The sequence below is a fragment of the Schistosoma mansoni genome, chromosome 6, assembly GCF_000237925.1.
Source record: "Schistosoma mansoni strain Puerto Rico chromosome 6, complete genome".
NCBI classification, from domain to species: domain Eukaryota; kingdom Metazoa; phylum Platyhelminthes; class Trematoda; order Strigeidida; family Schistosomatidae; genus Schistosoma; species Schistosoma mansoni.
Genome location: NC_031500.1, coordinates 623,207 through 647,298, shown reverse-complemented (window position 1 = coordinate 647,298; position 24,092 = coordinate 623,207). Strand labels below are relative to the sequence as shown.

At 36.3% G+C, this 24,092-nt stretch overlaps 1 protein-coding gene across 1 annotated transcript in view; it reads left to right on the top strand.

Moving 5' to 3' along the window:
• Nucleotides 1-7,963, top strand: part of Smp_162230 (putative microtubule-associated protein tau) — a 54,366-nt gene extending 46,403 nt beyond the window's left edge. The window contains exons 6-8 of the mRNA XM_018797870.1: nt 643-755; nt 4,493-4,588; nt 6,583-7,963. Of these exons, the coding sequence (XP_018652869.1) occupies nt 643-755; nt 4,493-4,588; nt 6,583-6,759 (386 nt within the window). The 3' untranslated portion in view covers nt 6,760-7,963. The remainder of the gene's footprint in view (nt 1-642; nt 756-4,492; nt 4,589-6,582) is intronic.
• The last annotated feature ends 16,129 nt before the right edge of the window (nt 7,964-24,092 follow it).

Below are 24,092 nucleotides of genomic sequence, written 5' to 3'. Positions count from 1 at the left end.
ACTGACCAGTTGCAGTCCAAAAACATCAATGGAGAAGATTCAAACAAACAATACTAAGTGAATTTATGACTCTATATAGGTAACATCAAATCAAAAAATTTCATACAAAGTCCATTGGTGAATTTTAAAGCTGAGTACTTTTTCCAGTCTTGAAAGGATCGTGTAGATTATTGAATGTTATTAAGATCACGAATCGACTCAAGCTTTACAATTATTTCAAAACCAGGAAGCCTTAAACAGCAGTTTTGCCCTTATATGGGCCACCTAGACAGTATGCACCCGCCACCCCACTGGAAATAGAAATCAGAACGTCTAGATCCCTCTGCAAGTGCCTAACCATCTAACCTGTTAGATGGGATAAACTAGTTTCTGTTTCTAAATTCAGTTAATTCATTCTATTTCACAATCATCATCGATAGGTAACTCTTTCACCTCCAAGATGATTGAACAATGAACATCGTCAACTCGTACAAGGAAGAAAGCAAATATTCAATGCTTCCTGATGTTTACTGGTTATTTATTCTAGGTCGATTCATGAATTCAGTAGTATATTTTAACCAAAAAATATTTTTTTGAAATAAAAATGTATCTGTAAATGTATGTTTTACACAACTCTATTGCTTTTATCTTTCTACTATAAAGGTGGAGGAAATCTACAAATTATCGATCAAAAACTTGATTTTTCATCTAATACACAATCGAAAGTTCGATCATTTCAAAATATCAAACATATTCCTGGTGGAGGTGATAAAAAGGTAAGTGAATGAATAAATAAATGGATGAATGAATGACTATGTTATGCATGAATTGGCAAAGGTCCGATAGGATCTATGATCAATGTTGAAATTGTGAAAGTAATGAATGTTCTGTTATTGGATGGTGATTGCATTATGATGCAAATTAACAGTTCGTCAAAGATGTAGAATATTAGGTTTCAGTTCAATTATTATAGGATTATATTTACTGGTTGTAAAACCTGCAGGTCAAACGTTCTACTCTGTCTTTTATATCTTTAGTGTACTCTGCTGAGGAGTCTCGAGCTTGAAGGAAACCTTTCAGTGTTTCTTGATCCTTAGTAGTTCAACCATATTGGATGTCATACAGACATTGATAACAATGAATGGTACTCGGACTACAACATAAATAAAGTTACGAATTCCTGAGGATTTGAAACATCCTGTTGTTGATATTAATGGCCGAATTTCGAACAGTCATTGTTGACATATAAAAACCAGTAAATAGATTGTCTTGATATAACCACTCTGTCACATGTTTTTACAGAACAGAAGCATTATGGCTAGTATTGGAATATAAAGCTCTCATGTCGACCTATGTGAGACTCATCAGTTGGGTTCATTTGTATCTTAATATAAATGTTCACTCTAAAATTCGAACCTTTCGCTTTAGAAACGTCATCAATTCTAAATGTACGTATGCCAACAGAGCAGTTGAAAATTTAATCTTAAATATTACCAGCAAAATAAGACGAACTTTTAGGAGTGAGTATGATATACATTGAATAAGTTGTTAGTTATTTGGATTCAGTGAATAACGCCTTGGCGTTCAAAGCGATTAGCAATTAGTTCAAGTCTCTGTAAACATCAATAATACTGGGATATAGATACATTCAACTAAATGTTCTTTGGATTACACTTTTTAACCACAGTTCAAATATACTAAAGCTGAAGATTGAAATGTTAACAATGTAGATTTCACGAGATTCACTTGTTGACTTAGAATACGCAGATGATATAGTTCTTTTTGGTGAAGACTCTGACAAAATGCAGAGAATTTCGACCACTGTAAACAACAATCCAAACATTTCTGGGACACGATTCTCACCCTCCAAAGGCAGAATGTTGCTCAAGGACTGGCCTGGGTCGACGTCTGAGTTAATGATAGGAAGTGAAGTAGTTTAGCGCGTCGATCACTTTACTCATTTAGGAAGTCTCATCAGCTCTTTTAGGTTACTGTCTGACAAAATCTCGGCATGGATTCAGAAAGCTTGGTTGGAAGCTGGCAGCTTGTTTCACTTATGACATAGATGAGATACCCATCTGCCAAATAAAGGATGAGTGTACAGCGCAGAAGTTCTCTTCGTTCTACTTCATGGGTGTGAAACATGGCCTTTAAAAGTAATAGATACTTGTAGGTTACTAGTACTTGATCAAAGGTGTCTTCTAAGGATTCCTCGTGTATTTTGGACCACCGAGTAATCAATAACTGGGTTAAGAATAGAGTACTAGATAAGCATACCAAATCTATTGAAAAAGTAGCAAATCTTCATCAACTGATGTGGTTGGGACATATTTTGCATGTATCTAACCACCACCTACCTCGATACAGGATGTTGTCTGGTGTAGGAGTAGCTTGTAAGAAAGTTAGTGGTGGCCAAACCAGAACATTTCATTAGACCATGAAGTCATAATTAGACTGAACCATGTTAATAAATGTAGATTACCTGGTTGTGGTTTAGTGTTTAGAGACATTGAATGACATTGCTCAAAATCTTTTACGGTGTCTCAGGTGCATTCATCCTTTGGCTTCCTCCAGATTATAAGCATATGAATCCCTCGTAATTTATTATTATTTCACTAAGTTATACTTTTTCGAATCATCGATGCTTGTTTTTTTCTATTACTTCTAATACTATTACTACCTCTACAACTCTGGGATTCGCCCTAACCATTTCATCTCTGTGTACTAAAGGGGTATGGCTACTTGAGTCTATGTACATATGTACCAGTTTCCACATTGTTGCTATGTCCTACAATCGATCCATACTCGTAGATGACCTTAAGCAACCAATACACAACAAGGACAAGAGAGACTGATACTCTATGCTTGACGGTTGGCCCAATACTATCTTGTTCCGAATGAAGAGGAAGAACACAAGACCAATGATCAACAGTCTAAGATCATTTATTTATATACATACAAGATCAGACCACGCAACAGATCTATCGGGTAACAGTACTAACACGGACACAACAACATTTATGATGGGAAAAACAGTACTGAGTACGCAAATAATCAGTTCTAGTTTATGAATGGAAAATGTTATAGTGACAATTTACGGTTTATATAAAAACTTGGGACTTGAGTAATACGAAAATAACAAAACCGAAATAGCTTCGGAAGTTTTTACCTCATAGTTGAGTCGTCGACTGAGTGACTGACTTCACTTTGGATGACTATTGAGTGGATACTGTCAAAGATTCGGATAATATTGTCTAGTGTTCTTCTGGTTTTAAACAGTATTATACTAATCATATATTTACAATTTTCTATTGATTCAAAGATTAAATTACTGATTTATTTGAAGTTTTATTCACTGAGTTGTATGGGGCTGTCAATGTTCTTCTGATGAGATATTGTTCCACGATCAAATCTTTCAGCTCACAGAGCAAAACTCCGCATAGATCATATATGTGAGCTACAAATCTTTTCTACCATTAAATTACTGACGTTTCTTGACTTAGTCATAAGTGATTTTATTAGTTGAATTCATAAGTGAATGTAAGCTAGACCACCATTAAAAACTTGGAAGCACTGAACTGATGAATTCAACTATTAAAATCATTACAATCTCCACAAACCTCCATTCTAATAATAATAGTCATGTGCTCGCTAGTGACTGGCTTCAAGATGGATTTCTTGGAGTTCTAGTGAGAAGCTGTGACCAATGGGGTCCAATTCGTGTCGGGTACAGACATGAATCTATTTCAAACAATAATATAAATGGTTGAGCAATATCGTGGATCAATTGAAGTTAGACATTAACATCGTTGGATGCCAGCTTAGTGGTTTAAAAGCTAAGTGTTCACATGCGAGACCGAAGGTCCTGGGTTTGATTCCCGCGTGCGGGGTCGTGCATGCGCAGTTCTGAGGATTCCCATACTAGGATGGAATGACCATCCAGTGCTTCCAGGTTTTCAATGGTGATCCAGCTTGAATTGACTCATGAATTCAACTATTAAAATTACTACAATCTCCACAAGACCCTCCTCCGCAATTTTAGTTATAAGTCACTTCTTAACATCAAATTAATATGTACCGTTAATTCAAATAAACACCATATAATCGATGTATATTGTACTTAATAGGTAGTACATTTAAAACGTTAATGATTATTAATACATCATCTTGTCACCTTTTTTAATGACAATGAATCTTTACATTAAAATCATTTACTGTTTACAACATGTTTTGTTCTTGTGTACATGTATCCTTGACAACATACGTCATTATTGTTATTTTAAAGATGATCTAATTAACAAACTCCTGTCATCATCTTCTGTTTACAAGCAAGGCAATATACACATTTATATATACATTTATATACACACAAATCTAAGTTATAAACATTCGTTTATTGATTGATTTACTCTAATCAAGTATTATCGATTAGTTTACCGATTGATTGATTGTTTAATTAATTAAGTGTGATTGTGATCCATGTTCTCCATTTTGTTTTTCGGTTTATCCTCAGATACCTATTGAAAAATTAGATTTCAAAGAGAAAGCTTCACCAAAAGTTGGATCACTTGCTAATGTGAAACATAATCCAGCAGGTGGTGATGTAAAAGTAGGAGAATGTTTCTTTTCTTCTCTTTTTTTTGTTGTTTAAATGAATGATTTTGAAGTGAAAAGCTTTGACTTGTAAAGTTCAACTATTATATATTAAGAGTGAAAAGCGGGATGATGATGACGATAATGATAGCGTCATGTTTGAGCCACTGTTTGGAAGTCTCAAAGTTGGGCGCCAAAACAATCTATTTACATTTGATATTGACGTTTTTCTATTATGAAGCATACTATCTGACTCTGTTACTGAGAAACACAAATTATCGATACGCAAGCTCCCAACTGGCGGCTACTAAGTGTGGAAACTAATAACATGCACTTACCATTTGCGAAATTCTTGTTTGGCACAACATGACCTTATTTGGTGACTTTTAATTGACTCACTGTATCGTTTCCCAACTTTATTCTATACTGTGTAAACTCCACTTGCAGCTCTTTTAGAGTTACTGCCGGTTCCAAGCCCGGGTAAAGGAGGAGGGTTGGGCATGAGGTTAGCGACTCCATCCTGTAGAAAAACTAACTCGCTAAAAGAACGCTAACCAGAAAAAATAATTCAGACCATTTAAACTCTGCCCTGGGAGTTGAAGGAATAAGCAGATATGAAAAAGATGAATGACAACTGGAAAGAACTGGAAGAGATTGTCCAGGACAGAGTTGGGTGGAGAATGCTGGTGGGCGGCCTATGCTCCTCCCCGAGGGGTAACAGGCGTCAGTAAGTATGTAGACTAGCTTTTTCTCAGATAAGTTTTAAAATGAATGGATATATTTGTAATGTAACAACCGACCATCTAGCATCTCAACATAGTGTATATAATGTCGAATCTCTTAGACTAGCGGATATCATGTAAGTTGATCGATAGAATTCGATCAGCTTTAACAAGGACTTGACATTCATGATATTCGTCGGTTAATCAGTAATCAATCACTGTGGAACTAACATCTTAATCATCGAGTCGAATTTTTATGGTCCATTTAATTGTACACGTAAAATGTCAGGTTCTTTATAGAGCGTATTACTAAAGGTGACAAACTAGGTTGGATAAAATAAATACCTTGAAGAAAAAGGGTTTCATTCTCTAGTCAGTTTGTTGTGCCTAATGCTTATTAAATGAGCAAGCATTAAAGGTTTAATCATTTGCCTACCCATAAAATATGTTTTTTGTTTTGAAGAATTCGCCTACTAACTTGCTTAATAGGGTTACTCTAAATTTTTATAAATATACCAACTCTCTTCACGTAAAACTAAAGTATACTGACGACCGTGAAACAAATGAACCTGACTTATCGGAATGAATTTTGATGGAAATCATGAACTGATCAACGTTAAACTATCATTGAAAACTTAAAAACAGTAAATGGTCATTTCGTCCTAATATAGGACTCCTCAAAGGTGCGTATCCATGACCTAGAACTTGAGGTTGAATTGTTGATTGTTGAATTCATACATTATTTTTAAAATGGAATTGTGGGTAGCCTGACTCAGGATATCATGTTTTTGATGAAATTTTGTATATTGTTTAATTGAATTGGTGTTATGATTGTAGATTATCTATAGAATGTTTGACTATCGATAAAAAGCATCTTGAATAGTTGTATTCTGGAAATGTACCTCCAGAGAAGTCACAGAATTGGGAGATAATGTTTTCTCCAGACTTATTAGGATTAGAATCATTAGACATTAGAGTGTGTAGATTTTATACGTTCTAGTACCATTAGTTGTATATATCATATTCTACGTTAATCAAATAGAGAACTTAACAAAATGTTGTAAGCAAAGATAGATAGTGGCTAGCAGTGGAATCCAGTTTGACGCGCGTTTCATCCTATTTGGGACTTGTCAGCTGGATGTGCCTGCATCTCAGACTTGTTGATGTTCACTCTGAGACTCGAACCCAGTACCTTTCGCTTCAAACGCTATCGGGTTATCTGAATATATGATCATAATCTTGATTGAATTTCTTCAAAATTCAATATTTTTTTTGTATTTTTTTTTAGATTTTCAATGAACATCTTCCTTGGTTAAAATATAATAAACCAAATTTACCAGATTCAGAAAAAGATCGAATTAATAAACGATCTAATAATAATAATAATCATAGCAGTAATAGTAGTACAAATATGAATGATCTAATGAATACATCCATGATATCAGGCAGTACAACAGGACATTAAATGTATTACATCATTGTTTATGATGTTTAAGCTTGATTCATGGATCAATGATCCCTTTTTTTTATTCATTCATTGTTCTGTTAAGATTATCACCCACTTGACTTGATCCAATATGATAATAATAAGTTGTTTATGGAAAGGTTCATTCTCATATTGTTATGTCATAAGTTACAAAAGTTATGTAGTCATTATGCTCTTACTCTCTCTCTCTCTCTCTCCATCTCTTTCATTGTTATCAGAAGGGAGTTTGGTAGAGATTTTAGTAATTTTTTTTAGAGTTGAGATCATGAGATCATGATCTAACTTTAATTGATTCATGATCTCAACTCTTTCATTATTGACTAACACCTTCTTTGTTCCATCAAGATTTTGTTATTTACAGTAAAGTTCTATAACTAGGATAATCAGTAAAACTATCAACATCATTTGAAAATAGTTGTCCAGATTTTACACATCCACATCCATATACACACTCACACATGCACACTTCAATATTCATTCCCTCTTGTTCACATCTCATTACATTACATTACGTGTACGCATAGTGATATATGTATGTTTATATGTATAATGAGTTTATGGTTTGCTTGATAGCATATGCATTTTTATTCTTTATTTGTATATCTTATTCATTATCATCACTTATTGATTGTTCTGTTATTCAAATTTACCGCCAGAATTTTGTTTTAAATTTATGTTTACAGAAAAAAACAAAAACACAAGTGTTTATTTTTTCAAATTGTACATTATTCTCATAGTTTTGAATTTATCATTAATAGTAGTAGTACTACTAATAATAATAGTAGTAGTTAAAATTCAGTTCACAGGTTGAGTATTTTTCAGTTTTACCCATTTCAAAATGGAATGAAACACATCTATTCCTTCAGAGATGTCGATTAGTAACTAAATGGTACCTTGGAACACTGAAGAAGAAGAAGAAGAAAAAAAAACGAAAGGCAATTACATCTTCACTCATTAGAATAAACGTAAACATTCTCTATGTGTGTATATTTTTCGGCGTACAGATGCATCGAAGTGTTCATTCTGTGGTTTCTTCATTTCATTGAAATATTGAATAAATTATTGAATATTGAACTTGTTTATTGTTTGTTATAAAATGATATTCGTTTGTTTTGTTTGTTTGTTTGTTTCACTTTTTCATTCATCTTCATATTAACTAATAATAATTCGTTTACTATTCTATAAATATATATTTATTTCTAAGTGTTGGTTGTACTGTTTATTGGTGGATAGGAATTGCTTACTTACACCTGTTAGCCCTGGTGAAGGAGCATAGGCCGCTCACCAGCATTCTACTCTGAATTTGAATTCATCATACTGTATAGTTTAGATAATCTTATTGGTCAGTTCTACGATTGGATCGATTACTTACTTACGCCTGTTACGCCTGTTACCCTTCGTGGAGGAGCATAGGCCGCCCATCAGTATTCTCCATCCAACCCTGTCGTAAGCAATACTTTCCAGTTTTCATATCTGCTTCTATTTTCTGGTGTAATGTGTTCTTTGGTCTTCCTCTTTTCCGCTTCCTTTCAGCTTCCTTTCAGGATTCCAAGTTAGGGCTTGCCTTGTGATGCAGTTTGGTGATTTCTTTAATGTATGTTTGATCCACTTCCAACGTCTCTTCCTAATTTCCTCTTCAGATGGAAGCTGGTTTGCCTTCTCCCACAGTAGGCTGTTGTTGATGGTATCCGGCCAGTGAATGTTGAGTATTTGTCGTAGACAACTGTTTGTAAATACTTGTACCTTCTTGACGATGGATGTAGTAGTTCTCCACGTTTCACCTCCACACAGTAGAACTACCTTAACATTCGTATTGAAGATTCTCACTTTGAAATTAGTTGAGACTTGTTTGGATTTCCATATCTTCTTTAATTGTAGAAATGCTATCCTTGTTTTGCCAATCCTCGCTTTTACATCTGCATCCGATCCTCCTTGTTTATCGATGATGCTTCCCGAGTACGTGGATGTTTCCACCTCTTCCAGAGTTTCGCCATCAAGAGTGATTGGGTTGGTGTTCTCCGTGTTGTATTTGAGAATCTTGCTTTGTGCATGTTGAGGCCTATTGCTGCTACATTTGCTGTCTTCGTCTGTATTTGTTCGTGTGTATGAAATAGGAGGGCTAGGTCATCTGCGAAGTCCAAATCCTCTAACCGATTCTGAGTTGTCCATTGTATTCCGTGCTTCTCCTCAGTTGTCGAAGTCTTCATAATCCAGTCAATCACCAGAAGAAAGAGGAAGGGGGAGAGTAGACAGCCTTGTCTGACTCCTGTCCCTACTGGAAATGCATCTGTCAGCTGTCCTCCATGCACCACTTTGCACTGTAGTCCGTGGTATGAGTTTTGAACAATGTTGACAATCTTCTGAGGAACTCCGTAGTGTCGAAGAAGTTCCCATAATGTTCTCCGGTTCACACTGTCAAACGCCTTCTCATAGTCAATGAAGTTGATGTATAGTGACGAATTCCACTCAACTGATTGTTCATCGATGACCTGTAGTGTCTCGATTCCCAGGCTCTATGACACTAACTAACCGACATAGAGCAGTTTTTGAAAGAGACATGAAAACATATTTCAAAAGGCTACTTGGAGGACTTAGTCAATAAATGATAAGAATCATTTCAAGTTTCCACAGTCTCACTTCATTTAGTGTTTTTGCTTATATATGCCGATTATTATTTTGTGGAGTTTAGCATCCTCGGACGTGGCATAGAGACAAGTGAAGTGATGGTTTCTTCGATTAAAAAAATCAAATGCCTATCAGTGAATTAGCCCAATTGAGTAGCTATCTGAACCCAGTTGTTAAGTGAATAACGCAATGGAGTTTGAAGTGAAGGGTGCTGAACTGAAGTCTCAGAGTGCACATCCACTCCAAGTAATGATGAGTTTCAAACAGGATGAAACGCACGTTATGTATCCTACTGCTAATAACATTCCATTTATTCTCGATATACATCTATATATGTTTTGTTAGCATAGGTATATCTTGACAAAAATGAGTAAAGGTCAGAATATTAGTTTATTGAATCAGTATCCAAATTTTGAATATGCAATTTCTCTCTTTTCCTTTGAAATATCTTTGTTCCACATGTATCAAACATGAATTTCTACAAATTGTCTATTGATTAAGTGCTCTGGCGCGAGACTAGTAGGCCCTGGGTTCGAATCTTGCGGGGCGAGGTCGTGGATGAGCACAGCTGAGGAGTCCTACAATAAGACGAAACGGCCATCCAATGCTTCCAGGTTTTCCTTGGTGGTCTAGCTTCAATTGGCTCATGCTATCAATTATGAAAATTGCTTTAAACTTCACTATCTTTTCATTGATTTAACTGATAAAAATAACAGAGTCCTACCTTTTGTTTTCTGAATAAACTAGGCGTATCCCAATATCCTAAATTAAAGGTGAAGATCATAATGCATAAATAATAGAAGTTTTGTAATGTCATATGAAATGGCTCATTATTTTTGAGACTGTTATAGTAGAAACGATAGTTGAAAGCGTGAGTCAATTGAAGCTACACCACCATGGAAAACCTGGAAACACTGGACGGCCGTTTCGTTCAAACCACATCTGTCGTGAGATAGGAACTCACTGAAGACAATTGGTGAATGGTTGCTCAACTTCGTGGATCAGTTGAAGTTAGACATTAACACCGTTGGATACCGGCCAGCTCAGTGATCTAGAGGTTAAGTGCTCTGGAGCGAGACTGGTGGGTCCTGGGTTCGAATCTCACGAGTGCGGGTTCATGGATGCGCACTGCTGAGGAGTGCCGTGATAGGACGAAACGGCCGTCCAGTGTTTCCAGGTTTTCCATGGTGGTCTAGCTTCAAATGACTCACGCTTTCAACTATCAAAAATACTAAATCTCCACAAAAACCCCTTCTGATAATTAATAGAAATGATAGTGTTTTTAGATATTCTAAGCCAGTTTAATGATATTTTAATGGCCAGTTGATCTGGCTCCGATTTGGATAAACGTATGAATATGCTATGAACATATATCTTCCATTTAACTCTATATATTACCTGGGCTAACTCCGTTCATGTGACGGTGGTAATAAGAGGCTAAATACAAGTTTCAGTGAATGGATTCATTTCAAGCATTCGTTTATCCAAACAGATACTCAGAATTGGAATCGGGGAAGCAAAGCGGAGTTGAGAAGGCGAATGAACTAACTCGATTTGATCAAGAATGATCTGTTATTTATAGACTGATAAGAATGAATTACATACACGTAATGAGTAGGGTAACCAAACAACACATACGCCCATATAAAACACATAAGGTTAATAAGTGAATAATTAATTAGGTCAAATATGGGGCTTGAGAAGAATGAATAAATTTATCTTTCTAGAGGTTAAAACAACCTATATGGGTTTGACATAGTACCAGACACTACAATATAACTGAACTTATCTGATGATGTTACTCCAGGACTGTCCTGCTTCAACACCTGAACTAAGGATAGGGAGTGAAGTAGTCGGACGCGTCGACAACTCAATTTATCTTGGAAGTCTGATCAGCCCTAATGGGTTGATATCTGACGAAATTTCAGAACCTATTCAAAAGGATCGTTTAGCTTTTGCCAACTTACGTCACCTGTGGCGAAGACGAGATATCCGTCTATCAATTAAGGGACGAGTATACTGTGCAGCAGTTCGCTCTGTTCTACTTTACGGCTGTGAAACATGGCCATTAAGAGTAGGAGATACTCGTAAGTTACTAGGATTTGAACACAGATGTCTTAGAAATATTGCTCGCATCTGCTGGGATAACCGAGTTAGTAATAGTAAGGTTAGATACAGGGTATTAGGGAATGATGGTAAATCAGTTGATGAGGTCATGAATCTTCATCGACTGAGATGGTTAGGCCACGTGTTACATATGCCTGAACACCGATTACCACGACGCGCTATGCTGACTAGTATTGGCGATGGTTGGAAGAGAGTTAGGGGTGGCCAAACCAAAACGTTGCATCAGTGTTTGAAGTCACTAACTTCTAATCTGAGCCATGTTGGTAGATGGAGACTAATTGGTTAGGGTCCGTGTGACTATTATAATCAATGATTGGAGACTATGTGCTGTGACATGTCTCAGAATCGATCACAATGGCGTAGGTGTATACACTTTTTATATTCCCTTAAACCGTTAGATTTAAATTTCTTCATATATGTCTTCCTTCCTATACTATATCCTTACATAAAATCATTCTTTTTACAATACAACCATTAAATTAACTACTTCCATAAATTCAGTGTTCATTTTGTTGTGCTAACGAGTTATGGCAACTTGGACTGATGCATATATGTTCCTGGTCCTACGTTGTAGCTGACTGACTGATGATATCAACAATGAATACTTACAGAATAGGTTGAGAAAAAAAGCAGCTTATTAAAACGTCAATAAGTTAATAAACACCTTAGACACTAATAAAAGTTGAAAAGTGGATGGTACATGAACATTTGACAGAATTAGGAGTAACTGTGTATTTCAGGGCTTTAAAGCATAGATTACAAAACGTCATCAGATGTTCAATCGAATTTAATAACCTTCAAGGTTAATTAAATCTTTAAAGATGCAAGTTATATCAGAGTTTAAATGTCAATTTTGTTCTACGCTAATTTCTTAAACAATCATCGGTATTCTCAAGATTTAAACTGTCTATTACGTTAGGTTCAGTGTCAGGTTCATAACGATACCCATTTATTAAAATATCAATTATCTAAATATGAGATAAATTTAAACTATGGGCATCAACTTGACAGTCGATTTTCTTGTGAAAGGATTAGTTAAACTGAAACATGAAAACAACTCTTCAGTTTTATTTTATCTTCATAGTTGAAAGCATGAGTCGATTGAAGCTAGACCACAATGGAAAACCTGGAAGTACTGGACGGCCATTTCATCCTATTGTGGGATCACCCGGCAGTGCACATCCACGATCCCGCCTTGCAAGATTCGAGCAGAGGACCTGCCGATCTTGCCTGAGAATGCTTAACCTCTAGACCATTGAGCTGGCCGGCATCCAACGGTGTTAATGTCTAACTTCAAACAATCTACGAAATTGTAGAACCATCCACCATTTTTTTGAGTGAGTTACTATCTCACAATAGACTCGGCTAAAGTCCACTAGTCACTGCTTCTCACTAGAACTGGGTTCGAATCTCGCGAGGCGGGATCGTAGATGCGCACAGCTGAGGAATCCCACAATAAGACGAAACGGCCGTCCAGTGTTTCCAGGTTTTCCATGGTGGTCTAGCTTCAATTGACTCATGCTTTCAACTATGAAAATACTGAAATTTCCAAAAAAAACCTTATGATTTTATTTTATCGTTCATCAAATATAGCTCACAGTAGAAGTGTGGTGTATGCTACTGATGTTGATAAATATAAGTAGTATTTATTATCAATAGCAAGTGAAAATTTCTGGTGGTAGAAGGTCAAGAAGATCAAAGAAAAGAGAACGAGAGCAGAGAATGATTAGTATGGAAGCGAAGGAACAATCAAGTCTAAGACAATTGATTGATATTTTTCAAATCGACAGTCATAAAGTAGTTTCTTAAACGGCACTTTATGATGCATATACGTTTTTGCTTCCACATCTTGATAAATATCAAAGATCTGATCAACAGATAATATTTCTTTTTGAACTATGCTGCATCGCTTTGAGATAACTATCTTAAGCCTGATTGGTTAGTTCCCATACTTTAGCCATACAAATTTGGTCTGATCAAACACCTAGAAACTGGAGACATAACACAGCGGAACAGACTGTAGACATACCTTCTACTCCTTAAGAGTAATCAAATGCTGGAATTCGTTGCCAGCTGAGCTTGTCCAAGCGACTTCCCAAGAGTTCTTTAAGATAAAACTTGACACATTCATAAGGACTAAAGTTAATATCTTACGATGATTTACCAACTTTTTTCCTTTTTCCTCTTTTATCGATAATATACCTTAGTTCCTGCCTGGAGGTATTGATGATCCACTGCTACTAGATACAGAAGCCCGTTAAGCGAGAGCTTTTTCTATTCCGTCCAAAACCATTTGAACCATTTGAACTTAGTACAATGTAATAATTAAAAAGTTCCTGTCGATAAAATTACCTCAATTGGGTTGTTTTGCTATAGAATGAGAATATGTATGATTTGTTCAGTTGCCAAGGTATGAGGTACTAACAGTTGTAAGTAAATAGGATTCTTAACAGTCATTACACATTATAAATAACCTCTGTTCATAGCTAAATCTTATTACTTTTGTTACCAGTTATATTGTTTTTCCTGTATCTTTATTGGTAACTTGTAGTATACACTCTCAAGGTCATTCAAGGTTACTTGCTATCAACGTGACGTATAACTTATCCTTTGTTATAATTCACCAGGAGTTAACCAATGAGAAAAAAAGGTACATTTTCTATATCCTAAAACTAGGACTCTACTATCATAGTTGTCATGTGTGAAGAGCTGTAACTGTGATCATTTTCCTTAACTGTTGAGTAACCACCTTGATTGAAAGCGGTAATACATATGTGCTGCGCCTAACATGATTCACTATTTCATAGTTAATATCATAATTTTTTCCGGTTAGCGTTTTTTTTAGCTAGTTGGTTTTCTATGGGATGGAGTCGCTAACCCCATTCCCAACCCTCCTCCTTTATCCGGGCTTGGAACCGGCAGTAGCCCCCGGAGAAGCTACAGGCGGATCGGCAAAGCAAGAGCAGCATATTTACAACTCAAGAACATCTGGAACTCAAAACAACTATCTGTCAACCAACACCAAGATCAGAATTTTCAATACAAATGTCAAGACAGTTCTACTGTATGGGGTGGAGACGTGGAGAACTACGAAAGACATCATCCAGAAGATACAGGTGTTTATTAATAGCTGTCTACGCGAAATACTTCGGATCCGTTGTCCAGACACTATCAGCAACAACCTACTGTGAGAGAGAACAAATCGAATTCCAGTGGAGGAAGAAATCGGGAAGAAGCGCTGGAAGTGGATAGGACACACATTGAGGAGAGCACCCAACTGTATCACAGGGCAAGTTCTCACTTGGAATCCTGGATGCCAAATGATAAGAGGAAGAATGAAGAACACATTACGCCGAGAAATGGAGATAGACATGAGAAGAATGAACAACAACTGGATAGAAGAAGAAAGGAATGCCGAGGACAGAATGGGTTGGGGAATGTTTTTCGACAGTCTATGCTCCATTGGGAGTAACAGGCGTAAGTAAGTAAGTTAATATCATGGACTGAGACCAGGAAGAATTGGGCATTTATTTCACACTGGTATGAGTCTTCTCATCACTGAACACCCACGACCATACCATAAGGGTCACTGATGAGTAATTTTCAGAGATAATTCCCTCAATTATAGTGACAAATCATTACCAGTGGATATCAGTCATGTTTTCAGTGAGACAGTTACCTATCAATATAATTGGATGATGATTGCACAATCTCATGAATTGACTGAATTTTTAAATGTAAACCATTGGATTCCAATCCACTGGTCTAAATGTTAAGAGCTTACCACAAGACCTAAATATCCTGTTAAAAATTTACATGGTAACTAAGTTAATAGGTATACCTTCGAAAGTTTCCTATCAAATTATTATTTTTATCAGTATGAGGTTGTGAAGATTGTTAAGTTTTTGATTGAGATGAGGAATCGATTGATGTTAGACCAGCATCGAAAACCTGGAAGCACTGAACAGCCGTTTCATCCCAGTATACGACTACTGAACAGTGCACATCCACAATCCCACATGCGGGATTCGAACCTTGAACCTTCGGTCTCACGTGAGAACGCTGCAACGAATGGCCAGTGAAACAAGTCAAATCATGTTTTTTAGACAATTATACACAGAAAAATAAATTTTGACATTGATTGTTCCATGTAATAAGTTGGTTAAGATTTTCAATGCTAACTAATGCCCATAATAGGCTGATTCCAGTCAACTTATTAACATATTGAATTTGATATACTGTATAAGATAGGCATCGTAACTGAATCCAAGTCTAATCTGTCGTCTGTAAGGCTGTGCATATTGAATATTTAATTATTTATAGTATCAATTATTGAGTTCTGTCAACGAATGAGTGAAATACATATTACATAACGTTGTAATTTCAAATCATTGTTTTGTAGAACATTATATATTAGCGTTCACTTGGAAGTAAGAGCAATCTGAAACAACAACACAACAGTCAGAACCGGTAAATTCCTTTGAAGGAAGAACGTGGTGTACTGGTACAACAGATATATTTTTAAAATTGAAAAACGCAGCTCAAGCACAAAAAAGGAGGGAAACTTATTGCAAAATGAGCAAATATGGATAGTGACTAGCAGTGGAATCCGGGATGTGCGTTTCGTCCTATTTGGGACTCGTCAGCTGGATGTACCTTCATCGCAAACAATGGATCGATTGAAGTTAGAAATTAACACCGTTGGATGCCAGCTTAGTGGTCTACAGGTTAGGTAATCGTGCGCAAAACCAAAGGTCCTAGATTCGAGTCTCTCATATGGATGTGCACTGTTGAGGAGTCCAATACTACGACGAGACAGTTTTTTCAGTACTTCTAGGTTTCTAACAGTGGTCTAGGTTAAATCGATTTCTGAATTCATTTATGCTTTAACTTCCTTCCATTAATGTAATTTTCAGGCAAATAGATTGTAGTTAGACATATTATACAATTATTGTCAATATACAAATTCCTACTCATTTACAACCCTTATAATGAAGACATAAGTTTACGTAACAGGTTATAAATCACTAAACCTATCTGTCTATAATCTGTTAATCAATATACGGGTATTACATAGCTTGCCTAAAGGCTAATGTAATCTGCCTGAAATGAATTTTTGGATTACGTCAATGTAATAATTATACTTACATTTGCTGAGTTTATAGTCAACTGTTGGTTCATATTTTGATGTAAAGGGAATAGTGAATGATAAAGTGTAACGGTATTAAAAACAATCATTACATACGATGTTACTAATGCGAATTTGTTTTTCTTATTACAGGACACATTGAGGAAATCACTCAACTGCGTCACAAGACAAGCCCTCATCATTTGAAATCCTGAAGGTCAAAGGAAAAGAGGAAGACCAAAGAACACATTACGCCGAAAAATAGAGACAGACATGAGAAGAATGACATATATAAGCGAACAATATTGTTTTCGATTAGATCCTCATCAGGCTTTACTCTAATATACAGTAATATTTATATGCATATACGTATTGTTAATAAAAAAAGCGAACGGCTCCATCAGTAGAAGTGTGTTTAGGAAAAGCTCTTCATCTAGCCAGTACACACACTTCTTAAACTTCGTACCTATCTACTATAAAAGGAACTTAGTCAAATGTCTGGCAAATAGAGCTAGGAAGATTTGCTCAGTCGATTCTATCAACAATGAGTTAGAGGTTATTCATAATATGTTGATTGAAAGGGGTTATCCACTAGGATTCCTGAAGAAACATTTACATTCAACAAATAAGAAAGTAAAGATATCAACAGCTGCGAAGAAACCACTCTTCCTGAAACTACAATTCAACGGCGATTTAGCTGATGATGTACTACGGGATAGACTGACTAAAGCAGTTAAGAGAACGTTTATTGCTGCCGACCTCTTTCTTTCTTACTCGACACGATCTATGGTGATTCCCCAACTAAAGGATAAGTTGCCTGGTTATGCCAATTCTATGTGTATCGATAAATTCAGCTGCTCCTGTGGAGAAAGCTATATTGGGCGAACTACCAGACAATTGAACCAAAGAGTTAGTGAACACCTCCCTTCGTGGTTAGGAAAAGGTGTGGTCAAGTCGATACGGAGCTCGATTCTTTCACACTTGATTGATAGCGGTCATGAAGTTGACAGAAACCAGTCTTTTAAAGTTATTTATCGTATTCCTACTACTTTTCCTTATGGGGTTCGATCTCGTCTCCTACACATAGCAGAAGCTATAGGAATTCGATCCAACAACCCAAGTCTTTGTGTTCATAAGAAATTTGTAACACCCTTATCCCTCCCTTGGCCTTAATAAATAATCTTATTTTCCATACTCTTTCTTCGTTTATTTTTCTTCACCCCCCTATCAATTATTTACTTATAATTTTTCTAATATTCGCTTCCAATTATCTGAACACTTCTTATTACGTAATCTTATAATTTCTATGAATGTTATTTCAGTGTCTATATTTTTCTAATCATTGACCTCATTCCCACTATGAAACATAGATACAAACCTTTTTTTATTCTTGTCACAACTAGTACATCTATCATCACACTACCAATCTGTACTTTTCACTTATTATTATTATTTGTTATGTAATCTATTCCACTGTTATCATTGACTCATAAACTGCCTTGATTGGTTTAATAATCTCGTATATGCATATAAATATTACTGTATATTAGAGTAAAGCCTGATGAGGATCTAATCGAAAACAATATTGTTCGCTTATATATGTTGCCAACCAGTTAAGTCCAGAACAGCCTCTGCGGTATGAATCCTTATCTTTCAAACATACTGAGTTTAAGCGAAGATGGATAGTGGCAAGCAGTGGAATCCAGGATGCACGTTTAGTCCTATTTGAGACTCGTTAGCTGGATGTACCTGCATCTCAGAGTTGATATTCACTCTGAGACTCGAACCCAGTACCATTCTCTTCAAACGCCATCACGTTATCCATCCAACTACTGAGTCCTGATAACCACTTGCTTGTGGAGTTTAAAGTCACCTCGTATTGTATGTTTGAATCATCCCATTGATGTTTAGGACTTCAATTGATCAGTCTCTTATTGACTAGTATATTTTAACTTAAGCATTTATAACAAACCTTTAAATAACAATATGACCTAATAAATCAAGAGTCTTTTGTTGTTGTTGTTGTTGCTACTGGTAATAACAATTCACTTTGACCATTGACAATTGATTAGTGAATATTTTAGTTAAACAAAAATAAACATGTATCTATGTCATAAGAGATGGATGAATTTGAGGTGACTCATCAATCAATCAATCAATCAGTCAGTCAGTCAGTTACAGTTAGTTACTAAGCTCATTATAAAATATCGATCGATATTACTCTAAATTCATATTCATTATTCAAGATTTTTATTACAGACTGGGTGTTTCATTTGATGAACAGAACTTGTAAATAAGTGAGTTTTTTCAATTATGAAAATGATGATATCACAAATCGAAATCCATTAAAGTATTACAGATTGTAGGGTCAGTGAAATGTCACTGAATATCGAACAGATCATCGATGCCTGTCAAGGTCAAGGATAGTCAACGCGCATCAATCAATCATACACCATGGACTGGCCCACGCGGCAGTGGTTGTACTTTCGCTTCTGTACTTTCGTGGTTGTACCTTAACTAATATATTCTTGTAATAACGTCCTTTGTGTTGTACAGTCTCCATAGCATCCATGGCCCCTTGTTACGTCTATGGGGGCAATCCACGTAAGGTGCTGGTCGCGAGGTGTGACTTCGAAGTTATCTGGTTCGTCACACCGTCCCCGTCTAACTCGAGTAGGCCTCAAATCATTTCGACATAGATCATCAACGTTGATGATCTTACAAGATAAACGAGGATGGATTGGTAGTCCATCAAGGACTCAGTAGCTAAGTGGATAACGCGATGGCGTTTGAAGTGAAAGGTACTAGCTTCGAGTCTCAGAGTGAACATCAACAAGTCTGAGGTGCAGGTACATTCAGCTGACGAGTCCCAAATAGGACGAGACGCGCGTCAAACTGGATTCCACTGCTAGCCACTATCCATCTTTGCTTACCATGCTTGTGAATTAAGGCTTTATCGAGGCAATATGCACAGTATGCATAAATGCCAATTAGAGACTGACCAGTTGCAGTCCTAAACATCAATGGGAAGATTCAAACAAACAATACTAAGTGAATTCATCAAAACTACTACTGTGATATGTTCTACTGATGTTAACAGATATAAGTAGTATTGTTATATCTTGTGACGCATCAATCAGAGAAACAGTGAATTATCGACCAGATCAATGGAGCATAAAACCCGTAAGAGTAGTCTACAGTCTCTATCGATCCTGCTTCCCACCTAGTCCTGTCTGTTAACTCCACAACACCAATCTCAGCCTCTGCAATATGAATCATTATTCTCAAACATACTGGGTTTATATACCAAACAAACAGACCACATCGTATCATAAAATAGAAAATAACATTTGTAAGAGATCTGGCCAGAAGTGGCTGTGAATGTGGCAGACAGTAATTGATTGACTGGACATAACTCAAGAATGGTAAATCGTACAATAATATATGGGTCAAAACGAAGCGTATAATAAGAGGGATACGAATATGAATAGTTTAGCTACTTAACAATTATACAATAGGAAATATATGCATCTTAATGGTCCATAAATGGATCCCAAAAGTTACCATTCATAATTCTCATTAGGATATTACAAGTATGTATCATCAGTCAAAAGTGAAATTTCTGGCGGCAGAAGGTTAAGAAGATCGAAGAAAAGAAAACGAGATCAGAGAATGATTGGTATAGAAACGAAGGAGCAATCAAGTTTGAGAGGATTGATTGACATTTTGCAAATGAAGTATTTACTGTATGGTTCTTGGTATTTACTAAGAGATTCTGTAATTTTGTATTCAAACACATTCGATTGTATATAGTTGAAATCATGAGTCAATTAAAACTGGACCACCATGGAAAACCTGGAAGTATTGGATGGCCATTTCGACCTATTATGGGACTCCTCAGCAGTACGCATCCACGACCCCGCCTAGCGAGATTCGAACTCAGGACCTCTAGTGATGATTGGATGGAATGTTTTTGGCTCTTTCTGGGCTTCTTGAGGCTTCCTTGAGTTTGCCAACAAGCCATCCTTACAGTCAGTTTATTCATTAAATAAGGAATATCTATTTATTCCATTCATGAGTAATCAATTTCAGGCTAAACTATTATCAATTCAAATTCATTTAGTATTGTTTGTTTGAATCTTCCCATTGATGTTTAGAACTGCAACTGGTCAGTCTCTAATTGGCATATGTACATCCTGTGTGTATTGCCTCGATAAAGCCTTAATTCACAAGCATGGTAAGCAAAGATGGATAGTGGCTAGCAGTGGAATGCAGTTTGACGCGCGTTCCATCCTATTTGGGACTCGTCACTACCTGCATGTATCTGCATCTCAGAGTTGATATTCACCCTGGGACTCGAACCCAATACCTTTCACTTCAAACACCATCGCGTTATCCACTCGGCCACTGAGTCCTGATAGCCACTAGCTTGTGCAATGGGGTGAAGTTTAAATTTAATTAGTATTGTTTGTTTGAATCTTCCCATATATATTATCAATTCATCTACAAAGCAAAATCATCAAACTTTTTAAATTTCATTATGAATGACTTTTTAATGATTGTAAACTCTTCTTGATATAGATTTCTTGTCTCTTGACCCTAACTAGTAAAACCAGTAACTATCAACGAGAGGATACAGATATTGTTCTTTACTCAGAAATTAGTGTTCATTAGAGATATCCCTGAAACGTTATTTTATCATAACAACTTTACATTCAGATACTAGTTCATGAATACATCGATTGTTGATCTGATCCTTGCATAAATATGTAGACTTTCTAGTCAGAGGCAGTTCAACAGTTGTCATCTATCCTCGATATTTCATGACATGACAAAAATATAGATCTCATTGGTAGTGTGATTCATCGAGAGGCGATCCGTCTATAAATTTTAACTCTACCACCTTTGATTTTTGATGATCAATTAAGTTTATTTGTCACTAACAGGATCTCTAAGTTTCTCCATAATTGTAAACCATAATGTATGACGTGTCACAGTCCTTGTAACAATTTCGCCTGTTTCATGATGTTAATGTTCCAGTGTGCAATAATTGGGCTACCCTTATGACATTATTCTTAATCAAAGTCACTTTTTACATGATGATCGTTAGTGTGAAGCATTTCCTGAGTGAAATCTTTCTTGGAAGAAGGATACTACTTTCCCTCAATTTGACTTGCAGATGGTATTTCGAATATTAGACTTTTACCATTATCGTTACAAACTGTCGATGTTACATAAAGAACTATTAGAAAGCATAAATCAAAAAGAATAAAAATTCACCTTGCTATTGAGTAGAAATTCAAAACTGTCCTTCAATCATTAGCCATCATATCCAATCCATGTATAAGGGACATAGGGGACTTATTCGCTAATACCTCGATTCTCTACAACCTAACACCATCGGATCACGTTCTACAAACACAACCATCAATGTGACCATCAGTATTTGATAAAAGATCCTTGGTTCCTAAGGTCTACCCTTAGTGAATCATAAGTAGTGACATTGATGCTCATGGTTGATTTGAACACGAATAAAACAATTGGTTACACTAGTCAGAGTTTTGATAACTTTATCTTAATAAATGATTAAAAAATTCAATTCATCTTTGATTTGTTAGGTTGTGAATCCTTAAATAAAGTTTATTCTATTTACTTACTCCTGTTACCCCTCGTCGAGGAGCATAGACCACCACTCACCACCATTCTCCACCCAACTCTATCTTGGGTAATCCTTTTCAAATGTATCCAGTTGCTATTTATCCTTTTCATGTCTACTTCCGATTCTCAATGCGGAGTGTTTTTCAGCCTTCCTCTTCTCCGTTTCCATTCAGGATTCCATGTTAGCGACTGCCTCGTGATGCAGTTTGATGATTTCCTCAATGTGCGTCCATTCCACTTCAAACGTCTTTTCCTGATCTCCTCTTCAGATACAAGTTAGTTTGTTTTCTCTCACAGTAGGCTGTCAACAGACATTGAGTATCTTATGTAGAAAATTGTTTATAAATACTAGTGCTGTTTTGATTATGGTTGTTGTAGTTCTCCATACAGTAGAACTAATTGTGTTGATGTTCGTATTGAAGATTGTTACTTTGATATTGGTTGACAGATAGTTGTTTTGAGTTCCATATTTTCTTCAATTGTAGGAATGCTATTCTTGCTTTGCCAATCCTTGCCTTTACATCTGCATCAGATCCTCCTTGTTCATTGATGATGCTATTGAGGTATGTGAATGTTGCCACCTCTTTCAGAGTTTCTCCATCAATTGTGATTAGGTTAATGTTCTCTGTGTTGTACTTGACAATCTTGCTTTTTCCCTTGTGTATTCTGAGGCCTACTGATGCAGAGAGGCTTCTGCTACACTTGTTGTATGATATATTAGAATATATTAGATAAATTTTGATTTCAGTATTGTTTCTCCTCTATTACACAACTTGTGAAATAGTTTGGTATCTTTTAAGACTCACAGAATAACATCCATGGACTTTTGACGAAAGATAAAAGAGAAACAAAGTAACAATAGGAAACTGAAAGCGAGATCAAAATTTGATGATGACGGAATCTTGAAAATGTTCGACCAATTTTTAAGCTTAAAATAGAGTTATTAGTTGGTGTGGAGTCGCAATTGACCATGATCACCACTACAAGAAGATTACATGCCAGATATTGGGTTGGATCCCTCCGTAAGTCAAAAACCAGAAGGCAGTTGATGGATGTAATAAGATATATTTGTTGGCGATCTCATGGTATCGAAAGAATACCGAGATCCTGCCCAAGTTTGCGAGCGGAACTACCGAGCGTATGCGAGTTCGTGCAAGGTCACAGACGACGGAAGAATGTATGTGTTTTTGTACGCTTAAACAAACAGGTACAGTAAAACAATCACTAGTACAATTGATTATAATAATATTTGTTTCCATTATACCAATCACGTTCTCGTCATAGAAGTAAGTTACTACAGATGAATGGTTCCGGGTTGAGAGTGCGGATAGGAAATGAATGTTAGCGTTTTCATTATGAACTGATGTCAGTTTTTAATGTAGTTTTGTTCGCTCTTGCGATACGTCCCGGACAGGTAGGCTGATACAGTGTTATTAACCGCTAAGTAGATTCCCCCCTAAGTTTTAACCACAGCACCACGCTTGTTCTACTTCCCATAAATTTATGTTCCCTTGTTTTTTATTTTTGGGATCCCAAAAGAAATTTTAAGCGTTTCCTAAAAAGCACCATTAATTTACTTTGTTGAATTCCGATTAATATATAGCGGAGGGGATGGATTTTTTTTAAACCACCTACCAAAATTGGAAAAGCTCCTACTGGAAAACCCAACCCGGAATTTCACTGGGGGGCCTCCAAAATTTGAATTGGCCCCGGAAATTTAGGAAAAAAGCCCTCCGAATTGCCCTGTGTCCGGTCCAAAAAAGTGGGGGGGGGG